The sequence below is a fragment of the Carassius auratus genome, chromosome 26 (assembly GCF_003368295.1).
Source record: "Carassius auratus strain Wakin chromosome 26, ASM336829v1, whole genome shotgun sequence".
NCBI lineage: Eukaryota > Metazoa > Chordata > Actinopteri > Cypriniformes > Cyprinidae > Carassius > Carassius auratus.
The window spans coordinates 19,448,479-19,460,799 of NC_039268.1; the positions used below are offsets into that span (position 1 = coordinate 19,448,479).

At 38.0% G+C, this 12,321-nt stretch overlaps 1 protein-coding gene across 13 annotated transcripts in view; it reads left to right on the top strand.

The window, feature by feature from the left end:
- The window catches only part of LOC113044590 (muscleblind-like protein 2a), a 61,150-nt gene that overhangs the window by 7,713 nt on the left and 41,116 nt on the right, over positions 1-12,321 (top strand). For 12 of the 13 annotated variants that reach the window (XM_026204691.1, XM_026204697.1, XM_026204696.1 and 9 more), the window contains exon 2: positions 8,420-9,091. In XM_026204691.1, the coding sequence (XP_026060476.1) occupies positions 8,918-9,091 (174 nt within the window). In that variant the 5' untranslated portion in view covers positions 8,420-8,917. Of the gene's footprint in view, positions 1-51; positions 142-8,419; positions 9,092-12,321 lie in introns of those variants that run through there. The other variant, XM_026204694.1, reaches the window with a different exon arrangement.

A 12,321-nucleotide genomic window follows, 5' to 3' on the forward strand; every position in this document is an offset into this window, starting at 1 on the left:
TTTTAAAGAGAGAGGCTGACTCTGCCCTTCCCAGTTTAAAAAAAGTATGAAAACGGTCCACTGACTCTTTATTAGCCAAAGCCTTGAGAGCAACAGCGCCTTTCTGAATCGATTCGAAACACGTTAGACAGACTCCAAAAGGTAATTAGGCTGCACCTTTTAAGACTTAACAACTGCCAGGCGTGTTTCATGAACAAATTACCCTTTATTATGAGTCTATTTTAGCAGGGGCGCCGTATTGCGCACTTGTAAAGAGAACCGAGACTTTGTGCCAACATCTCCACGTCAAGGAGAAAGTTTGTTGTAGAAGGGAGTGAGTATTAAAACTCAAGCTCATGTTGTGTTTTCATAACTGGGGCAAGATTTTATCCTCCTTCACCAGCCTTTGAAGGTAGGTTATTGTCATAATGAGCTTTTTCCTTTGGTAAGTTGTGGGATAGCTAGTTTTTGAAAACACAATGCAAATGTGTGTCAGTCGCTAAGTAGATCAGATCTGTGTCTAAATGATCTTCTTAATTAAACTGCACATCAACTTCACACAGCCAGAGGATATGAGTGCTGTACCAGCCAGGCATGGCTGCCGTCCACGACGCTATAAATAACTAGAGACGATGATCTGGGGGATAAAAGCAGCCTTGGTGTTATGAAGATAATAACTTGGGTCACCAAGATTCAGTTTTGCATTAAGGCTATTATCATATGACAGACGTGTTTTGCTGAACACATTGAATCAAGGCTGCATCCCTTTCCAAACTGCATGTGCAGCGATTACTGTCTCATATCAAGCCTTGCAGACTTGCGGATTGTTTTAAATATGATCATCTGTTTTTAATTACATTATTGTGTGATTGTTTATCACAAGACTTTTCCATGATCACTTTATATTCATTTAGATGAAACTAATGATGGCAGTGCGTGATCTAATTAATGAAACGTATGACTTTAATGAATGCTTACAGTCATTCGCTCTTGACTATGAAGATATTAAGCTCTTTTAAGTTGAATGATTAAAATGGCTGGTTATGGTTATAATAATTTGCAAGTCCAGCTGTAGAAAATGTGGCCTCGTTTTATTATTGTGATGAAGCCGCTACTTCCAAAACAGCTATCGTCTTGACTCTGTCCTTGGCCTCTATGATATGATCATGGCATTGTACAAAATCATCAGCAATGAAAAGCATGTTTTTCCCAAAACAGTTCAGTATATAAACCCTGCAGCTAATTTAATTGTCAAAAAAATCAGATTTTAGAAAAATTGATGGATCCAATCACTACAAACAGTATCTACTGTAGCATATCGTGTGCTACCAATTATATATTTAGGTTAAGGTTGGGGTTCGGGTTAGACTTTGCATTTAGTATTTGTTTCAGTGTTGGGGTTTGCACTTAACAGGGTTGGGAAACTGAATCACGTCAATGAAAACCAATAACTTTAAGCATGATGTAATGGTCAACAGGACAGGAGGCTAATTAGATTTGGTGAAGTCCAAAAATTATGAAAATGTCTAACAATTCAGCATCCACCTCCTGTGCAAATTAAGAGATGACCAGTATTATGTAATGCCAGCTGGCTTAGGCAACCCAAATCCTGATCTGATGCCATGAAGGATTACCCCACATTCATCCTCTGCATTTGGAACCGTTATTATTAAAACAAAAGAGGCTGTTTGAATGGGCAGAACCAGTTTGGAAAAGCCAGCTCTTGTGGCCCCAATGCAAGTTCATTGGTTATACTCTACTTTTTAACTTCTCAACTAAACGTTGTAAATGAGATCGTTCATATGTTTCATCATAGATGTGGAATTTATATTAGTTTGCCTGCTTGTTAATTAGCAGATGCCTTGAATCAAAGGGTCACGTTTCTTTCTAGAACTCCTTCAGAACACGCTAAATGGTTGGACTAAAGTGGCAGCCTTTGTATTACCAGTTTACCTAATTTATCACAAATTAATTAGCAACCTAGTTACGTCCCACACAAGTATCCCAAAAGGTTACGTTGTTCATAGCCCATTTTACTTTTTTGTTTGAGAGCAGAATTCAATTTGTTCCCCATATGAATTGGATTGGATTGTGAAATGTGGGCTCTGTATAGAGGTTAGAGGGAGAGGGGCTGACATGTTAGAGGACTTGATGATGTCACCTGAAAAGGCAAGTTGTACACCTATTTTACTTTTGTGAGTAGAGTAAAAAAGGAGCAGAAATGGATATTATCCATTTGAAATTTGTGAAAATTAGAGTCCGGTGAGTCCGAAAAGAAGTTAGTATTGTTTAGCTCATTGATTGCTGCCTGTGGAGTGTTGGTCCACTCCTCTTTGATGGCTGTGCGAAGTTGCTGGATATTGGCAGGAACTGGAACACACTGTTGTATACGCCGATCCAGAGCATCCCAAACATGCTCAATGGGTGACAGCAAACATAAGTGCTGGCCATGCAAGAACTGGGATGTTTTCTGCTTCCAGGAATTGTGTCCTTGCAACATGGGGCCATGCATTATCATGCTGCAACATCCTCAATAACATGCCATCAATAAAATGCACCTGTGTTCATGTCCATAACATACGCCTGCCCATACCATAACCCCAGTGCCACCATTGGCCACTCAATCCACAACGCCTTTAAATTGCATGCAACACATTTAATTCATGGGCAACAGCTCTGGTGGACATTCCTGCAGTCAGCATGCCTATTGCACGCTCTCTCAAAACTTGTGACATCTGTGGCATTTAGCTGTGTGATAAAACTGCACATTTTAGAGTGGCTTTTTATTGTGGCCAGCCTAAGACACACCTGTGCAATAATCATGCTGTCTAATCAGCATGTTGATATGCCACACCTGTAAAGTGGATGGATTATCTCAATAAAGGAGAAGTGCTCACTAACACAGATTTAGACAGATTTGTGAACAGTATTTGAGAGAAATGGGCATTTTTGTGTACAAAGGAAAAAGTCTTAGATCTTTGAGTTCAGCTCATAAAACATTGGGGCAAAACATAACTGTTGCGTTTTTAATTTTGTTCAGTGTAGTAAGAGGACTTGATGTCATCTGAAAAGGAAAGTTGTTTGCAGCCTGCTTTACTTCTGAGTTATATGCGGCAGAAACTGATTTTATCTATCTGAAATGGGTTGGATTGTGAAAAGAGGGCTTTTTATGGTGGGCAGAGGCTAAATCGTAAGATGTCTTGATGATGTAATTTTAAAAGGAAAGTTGTTCACAACCCGTTTAACTTCTGTGTTTGAGAGCAAAAAATGGTGCATAAATTAATTGTATTCATCTGAAATGGATTGGACTGTGAAAAGTGGTCTCTATATGGGGAAGTCGTGGTCTAGTGGTTAGAGAGTTTGACTCCTAAAACTAAGGTTATGAGTTCGATTCTCTGGCCGGCAATACATGACTTAGGTGCCATTGAGCAAGGCACTGAACCCCTAACTGCTCCCCAGGTGCCGCAGCATAAATGGCTGCACACTGTTCCAGGTGTGTGTGTGTGTGTGCACTTTGGATGGGTTAAAATGCAGAGCACGAATTCTGAGTATGGGTCACCATACTTGGCTGTATTTCACTTTTTATATGGTGGTTAGAGGGGGAGGGGCTAAAAAAAGGACTTGTTGATGTCATCTGAAAAGGAAAGTTGTCCCCAACCCATTTAACGTATGTGTTACAAAGCAAAATGGAGCAAAAATGTATTTTATCCATCTGAAATGGATTGTGAAAAATGGGGTTTTATATGGTGGATAGAGGGGGATGAGCTAAAAATAAGAGGGCTTTATAATGTCATCTGGAAAAGAAAGTTGTTTTAGAGGCAAACTTATCTGTACAGCTCGTAATGGTGGCTCCCTGTTGACTTAGATTGGTTAACCTTTAATTGCTGATATACTCTTCCCTGCAGTGATGTAAGGTCTGATATTTAACTTTTTTCTGCATCTGTGGAATGCCCGCTTTGCTGTTCAGCCAGGCGTTCTCCTCTGGAGCCACTAATCATTTTGGGGAAGGGCGGGGGCGTATAGACATCACTAATCTCTGCAGGTCACAACAAGGATAGTGCAGCCACCTTCCTACCTGCACACCATCTGTCCGCCCTCATCAGCCTCTGACTTGCAGCCATTCCTGCTCCGTTACAACTATCTGTCAAAGCTTTCACTTCTCCCCAAACCCTGAGTAACTGCAGGGAATCTGGTGACTTGGCAGACTTTAGCACTTTATTGGCCACTGTTCTTTAATTTGATATCTATTCAGTGCCATTTAGACAAAACTAACCATAGCTTTGAAACTATCATAACCAATCTTGGCCTACTCTTTGATGAGCTTTTTTTCTTTTAATTTTTGCACTACTAAAGGAATTAGTTGAGCGAAAGTGTTGTTTTATCAGATGCCTCAAGCACTGCAGAACTGCATTGTTTGCGGTTTTCAGATGCATTAATCTACAAAGAGTTGACTCTGCATATAAAACTAATAGTAGAAGGTATTTTAACATGAAAAAACTGCAGGGAATCTGGTGACTTGGCAGACTTTAGCACTTGGCCACTGTTCTTGAATTTGATATCTATTCAGTGCCATTTAGACAAAACTAACCATTAGATTTGAACTATAAACTAAAATTCTCTGTTTTTCAAAGAGTCAAAATAACCAATCTTGGCCTACTCTTTGATGAGCTTTTTTTCTTTTAATTTTTGCACTACTAAATGGAATTAGTTGAGCGAAAGTGTTGTTTTATCAGATGCTCAAGCACTGCAGAACTGCATTGTTTGCGGTTTTCAGATGCATTAATCTACAAAGAGTTGACTCTGCATATTAAACTAATAGTAGAAGGTATGTTAACATGAAAAAAATTACACACTTGAACTTTAAATGCCTTCACTTATAACATCTTGTCATCTGGAGAAACTTATCCAGTGTTTTGTCCTCATTTGAGTCAACAGTGAGACATTTGCATTAATTTGGCTGGATCATCACATATTTTCATTGATTTTTATTAACCCTGTGTTTGCTGCGCTTCATGAATTGTGTGATTGCAGCTCAAAAAGAGAACCGATCAGGGCCTGCATATCCAAAGACTTTTGGTGGCCCATTATGTCAGTTTACAAGCTTTTAAGCACTTCTACTAGCTGACAGATTGTATTACTTGAAGCACCCTTTAACTGTCATTCACTCGTCATAAATTAGACCATCGGGTTCTGAGTTCTAAAAATACAAGGAGGATTAATTGCATGAGGTCACATCTGACATGGTTTCTATCCCATTTTATTATGGTTTGACTCCCGAGGGTAAAGCTATGAAAATTAAATCGTACCATAGAGACTACGTGTGCGAAAGAGTATGGCAGGCCATTTCATTTTATAATCGTAAAATGGAAAGGCACAAGCGGGCGCTGGGAGTGAACGATAGTGAAGCGTAGATCCAAATGACTCTTTCTGAATCAACTTCTAACACCAGGGTTTTTGCCTTTCCAGGGCTGGAAATCGGCCTCTCTTAGGTCCCGTTCGAATTGCTGCCAAAAAGGAAGCTTTGCTAATGTGTTTTCGAGAGCTGAAATAGTGCCGCGCACAAGAATCTCAAATTACAGCTGCACCAGAACACTTTTTTAAAATGACTGCATGACAGTTTGAACCTTTGGACCTGTTATTTGACTGTGGTTTCTTGTCATCTTATCTTATCGTAAATCTGTATGGTGCATTCATTGCTTTTAACTCAAGGCTTCATTGCAAATTTCAACTAAAGGATGTGCAGAACTGTATATAAAAAAAATCTAACAGTTGGTAGTTTCGTTTTGAGTTTTTCAGGAAAAGCATTGCAGTAGTGTCTTGGAGGTTTGATTTTACTAATTAATTTTATTTTACTTTGGGTTCTTAAAGAAAAAAAATAACAGATGATGTTATGAAGGTTTAATTTTTTGCTATTTATTTTATATTGTTATATTTTATCTTGTTACTTCAAAGCTCATATCAAATAGAGGCAGTGCTAGCTTAACTAATACAAGAAGAGAAGATATTATGTTTCCAAGTGGCTATTATTTTTATCTATCACAATTAAATAAAGTGCACGCTTGTTTTAAATGCCCTGTTTGTTGTTTTGTTGTTGCCGTGTTATTATTTCATGATTGCACTGTCTGCATTATGCAGATTAGCATGTATCTCTGTTGCTCTACACCTGTTGCATTCTTCTTAAAGGGTCGATTTCTCTCATTACGCCTCAATTACATTTTTCTTTTTTTGTAGGTGCACTCTTGTGGTTGCTAGCATTGTGGGAAATAGAAAGAAGAAACAGGCCCTTAGCAACAAGAGTGGAAAATGAAAGAAGCACTCGAGCTCATTAGATTACGCTAATACTCGCTGTGTGTTATTGGTGAAAGACAAAAGAAAGGTCCAGTTCACCACCAAGTTACTATATGCTTTCACTATGTTTCTTAGTTCAGAGTGTTTCTAGTTATCATCCAGACATTTTATTACTTTATAAAGATTTTTTTAACATTTTTGGCAGTTTGATCAAATAATGATGAGTCAAGAGATGCAGTTGAGGTTTCTTTTAAATATAGGTTCAAGTTTAGTGCATTGCATTGTGGGATATGGTATCACTGCAGTGTGTTTGTAAGCTTCACATTTTATCAATGTTGTAGCTCATCTGTTGTTTCATGCATGCATTGCACACAATATAAGCCTACATATTGCATACAGAAAAATTAGTATGAGAATGGTGATATTCGATTTAGGGCAAATACAGGCCTTATGTTCCCTCTATAGCACACCCTGAGAACATGTTCAGACTTGTTTTATGCACATGATTTAATGCATGCAATCACCCTAAAGATGCTTCAAAGCACTATAGTGTTGGGTTCCATACACACAGTAGTTATTGTTTGGCACTTGTCTGTTGGCTTTGCATTAAGAAGTGGAGGGGACGTGGCCGTCATTACACAGCAAAGGGAAGCTTAAGCAGCAGCTGCAGATTTTTACAGCCTTGTTTCGTCTGGTGCACCATCCCCACCCCTCCTCTCCTTCAGTTTGCACAAGAAATATTTCCAGATGTTTCAAGAAAAGAGCTCTGTTTCAATGGTGAGGTTTGTGTGAAGTCCCCGAGTCCTGCCAGAGGCGGCGTATTATTGGACGATTGAGTCCTGCAATGGTAGTTAGATTATAAGCTGGTTACAAATTCTACTGAAAGACTAGTTTTTCTGCCAGGGGTTAATGATGAATTAATAAGGGAAATGATCTGCATCTATCTGTCTGTCTTCACAATTAATTGTTCTATTTTTCCTTTTAATTATTGTCTGTCTCTTTCTGTCTGTCTGTCTTTAGTTTTGTCTGTCTTTCTCTGTTTAGTTTTTATCTGTCTCTCTGTCTGTCTGTCCTCAGTTTTGTCTGCCTGTCTGTCTGTCTTTAGTTTTGACTGTCTGTCTGTCCTCAGTTTTGTCTCTGCCTGTCTGTCTGTCTTTAGTTTTGACTGTCTGTCTGTCCTCAGTTTTGTCTCTGTCTGTCTGTCTGTCTTTAGTTTTGTCTGCTTGTCTGTCTTTAGTTTTGTCTGCCTGCTTGTCTGTCTGTCTGTTCTCAGTTTTTGTCTCTGTCTGTCTGTCTGTCCTCAGTTTTGTCTCTGTCTGTCTGTCTATCCTCAGTTTTGTCTGTCTGTCTGTCCTTAGTTTTGTCTGTCTGTTGTCTGTCTGTCTGTCCTCAGTTCTGTCTCTGTCTGTCTGTCTTTAGTTTTGTCCTGCTTGTCTGTCTTTAGTTTTGTCTGCCTGCCTGTCTGTCTGTCCTCAGTTTTGTCTCTGTCTGTCCTGTCTGTCCTCAGTTTTGTCTGCCTATCTTTCTGTCTTTTAGTTTTTATCTGCCTGTCTGTCTATCCTCAGTTTTGTCTGTCTGTCTGTCCTTAGTTTTGTCTGTCTGTTTGTCTTTAGTTTTGTCTGTCTGTCTTTAGTTTGTGTCTGTCTGTCTCTATTTGTCTGTACATACGCATCAGTTTCTGTCATTTTCTTTAGGAAGGGGAGGTGTTTTCCTTTGGTTCTTCTGCTCTTCGGTGTTTGACCAAACATGGCACTCAGATTAATCGATATCAAGTTTTTTTTGCTCAGCATGCTTTGATGTGACATACAGTACTTTGCTCCTGTGCTTTGCTTGTTAGTTCCCTTATTTGTTAGTCCCTTTGGACAAAACTGTTGCTTAAATGACTAAATGATGGCCTCTGATTAGGGAACACCAATGCTTTCCAGAAACGCACCCATCTGTTGTACCTTTTAGGTGGATATTGTTGTTTAATATGCAATTAAATTCACTCCTTTATTTAAAACACTTTTGTTCTTACCTAATGTTACTGCAAGATTTATAAATGGTTTTGAAATATTTTAGCTACATGAACAACATCAGTTCTGTGCCAAGTAGATATGAAAAAGTTTCTGATGTCCATGTTTCTTACCCAAATCTTGTCCATCTTTTCCAGATCCTGGACAGAAGAAAGTGCCTTCTCTGACGACGTTCCTACTTGAAGCTGCTCGCCGCTCCCATCCTTCACTGTAAACATCGCTGGCTTGGGCTCCAAACAGATCTCAGTTCCTCAGAATTGCCATAGTACACAGAAACCACACACTTTTCCCATTCACTGACTTTATTAGATATCTTTCCAAGGACAGCCGTTGCCTTTAGATATTGTCAAGCTCGAGACCTTTTAAAGACCTGGAGCATGTTCTTATTGTCGTGCCATTGTTGTGCACCTGGGACTAAATGACTGATGAACCAGACTGACAGCTTCACTGATAGCAACCATCTCTCATGCGACAGCCAGAAGGGGTCTGAATGTCACGTCTCTATTTAAAGGACCTCGTCAACAAACCTCAAAACTAGACACAAAACAACACAGAAATACGTTTGCTGAATATTTTAACCCGAGGCAAGAATCCCGCAAACCGACACCATAGAGCCTGCAGGTTCCCAAACAGCTATGGCTTTAAACATCGCGTCGATGCGAGACACGAAGTGGCTGACCCTCGAGGTGTGCCGACAGTTTCAGAGAGGGACGTGCTCGCGCAGCGACGAGGAATGCAAATTTGCACATCCGCCCAAGAGCTGCCAGGTGGAGAACGGGCGGGTGATCGCCTGCTTCGACTCGCTGAAGGTAAAACCTGCCACTAACTTGAATGTGTCTTGTGGGATTACATATGACTTGCTGTATTTTGTTAATTAATCCTTGTATGAGTAAAGATTTATATTGAGTAATGTTTTGAGTTTCATATATGTGACCCTGGACCACAAAACCATATACATATGCTGAAAGCTGAATAAAAAGCTTTCCATTGATGTATGGTTTGTTAGGATCGGACAATATTTGACTGAGATACAACCATTTAAAAATCTGAAATCTGAGGATGCAAAAAAATCTAAATATTGAGGAAATCACCTTTAAAGTTGTCCAAATGACGTTCTTTAGCAATGCATATTACTGATCAAAAATTAAGTTTTGATATATTTACGGTAGAAAATTAACTAAATTAGCATTGTTAACAGATGTTTTGCAGAGAAACTATGGTAAAATCACTCTTTCACTGCCTTTTTACAAAACAGCAGCAATAGCAATAAGTTTAAATGCACCAATTTTCAATAATTTTCAAACTTTTTTTTTTTTTTCAAACACAGCTTAGCCATAATCTAAAAATTATTTTTCTAATTAGTGTGGGCTGATGAAAAGCATATACCATCGATTAACAACCTTGTAGCTCACAGTAGGTTTATCTTTAACAGTTTATAAGCTATCAATTATTGTTCAAGATCATGTTCTGTAATGAAAAAAAATAAAAATTTTACTTCTGGAAACTTAACGGTTGTTCTCTATTTCGTGAGTGTAACTGTAAGCTATTTATGCATTTTGCTAGTGTATATTGATGACTTTTAGAGCTGGAATTGCTTGATCTATATGTAATTCACATTGATCATTGTGCATAAACACTATTTTTGACTGGTGATAAATCTGTAGGCAATATTTACTAGGTAAGTATGAAGCACGGGAACTCACTGTGCCCAGTAAATTGACCGAGCGAACGTCAACAAAGTTTTTGGAGGATACTTTTTGTGTCGCTGGCAAATAGCTTGCCTTAGTGCAGCGCTCTGAAATTGGAGTGCATGTGTCAGCTCTGCCACACTGCATACTGCACACTTCAAATAAAGCTGACCTGTGGAGAGCGAAAGGGCAGCGCTGTTCTCTCATCCAGCCCGTTTTATATCTTTCCATCTAACATTACCATGCCACGGGGTTTCTGTTTTTAGAAGCTTGATCATGTGCAAAACAAACAAAAGCATAAACGCATGACCGATAATTAAAGCATCAGATGTTAGCCCATGCTGTGTGGTTAAATAAACTGCACAAATATTTTATTTTATTTTTTTGGTCTGTAAGTTTTCATTAGTGTGAGATATGTTAAAAGCATTTCTGATTACATAAGCACAATGACTCTTGTACTCTTGAACTGATAAAAACAGGATATTATTCCTCCAAACAGGATATTGCTCATGCATTGAAATGTTGTTGTGCACATGCACCTCAACTGAATTCTATCATAATGCCCCAAATCAGTACAGCTAATTAATTTATTGAAGAATAGTCTATAAATGGAGATTTTGAAGATAAAACACAATGCTTATTGAGATGCACTTAAATAACGTTCAAAAACAGGTTCACGTTTGCTTGTGCATGACCGTTGCAGTGATATAAATGAGGCGAATTTAAAGATGCAACTTTTGAAATCGATATTTAAAAGCATCAGTAAAATATTTCGTCTTGCAGATCTTAACTTTCAGAAAATAAATATATATATTTTATTATATTAAGCAGTATTTTTAATCAATTAATGTCACTGTATAACGAGTTGCATCAACTGTAAACCACTGTAAATTCTGTAAAAAAAAAAAAAAAAGATTCCTCTATACTGTAGTTTTTAATCAGTATTTTAAAATCATTTTTATAATTTCCATTTCCATTTTTTTATTTTAGGTAGTTTGAGTAATTTTCGTGTTTACTTGTTTTGTCCTTGTTTGTTTTTGTTTTGTTAGCTAATTTTTTGATATATATTAATATTTTTTTATTAATTTTAATATTGCTTAATATTAGTTTTAGTTTTATATTTGTAAATTGACATCAGCTTAAACTAAATGAAAATGAGACTTTTGCCTTGGTAACTAGCTGGAATAAAATCAGTTTAAGTTTTTTAATGTTTTGTGTAATTGCAGGTAACGATTATTTTATTTCATGCAACACAAGAATAAGATTTTTGTTTCAGTTTAATAACCCTGGCAGTTTTGCATGGGCAAGCACCACTCTTTTTAACAATACAATAAAGTAATGGCAAATATTATTAATAATAACATGAGTTATTTATTGTTTTATCGTACTCTTGCGGAAAACCATGATGGTGATATTTTGGTTTAATCTGGGTCACGTAATGTTTCCCGACACAGATGGTCATGAGGCGAGAGAATACGGTCGCTTGCATGTTTTAATGCAGGAAAACACTGCACCGGTGACATTGACAAATGCACAGTAAAACTGGAGCAGGTCTGAACTCTCACAGGAATAATAGACTTAGACTTAACTTCATGTGCACTGCAGTCCTTCACAAAAAACACAGTTCACATGCTCTGCCGTTTATGATGCAAATTAGGCAAGGTCACTCTATAGGTCAGAGATAGTGTTTAGAGGGCTTTAGGACATGAAGCATGAGTTTGGTATCAAGGCAGTCGACCTGTGAGATCATTTCTTCCTCTAGAGTTACTTGTGCATAAATCTGGATGTTTGAGCGATGCATTGCATTATGCGCTTTTGGCTGATTGTGCCAGCATTTTGTTGGTTTATGCCAGGCCTAAAGCTGATATGTGACAGTTTAAAAGGATTTAGTGAAGTATTTTAACTTGTATTGGTAACTAGCTGGAATAAAATCAGGTTTAAGTTTTTAATGATTTCGTGGCAGGTAACGATTATTTTATTCATGCAACACAAGAATAAGATTTTTGTTCCAGTTTAATAACCCTGGCAGTTTTGCATGGACAAGCACCACTCTTTTTAACAATACATAAAGTAATGGCAAATATTATTAATAATAACATGAGTTATTTATTGTTTTATCGTACTCTTGCGGAAAACCATGATGGTGATATTTTGGTTTAATCTGGGTCACGTAATGTTTCCCGACACAGATGGTCATGAGGCGAGAGAATACGGTCGCTTGCATGTTTTAATGCAGGAAAACACTGCACCGGTGACATTGACAAATGCACAGTAAAACTGGAGCAGGTCTGAACTCTCACAGGAATAATAGACTTAGACTTAACTTCATGTGCACTGCAGTCCTTCACAAA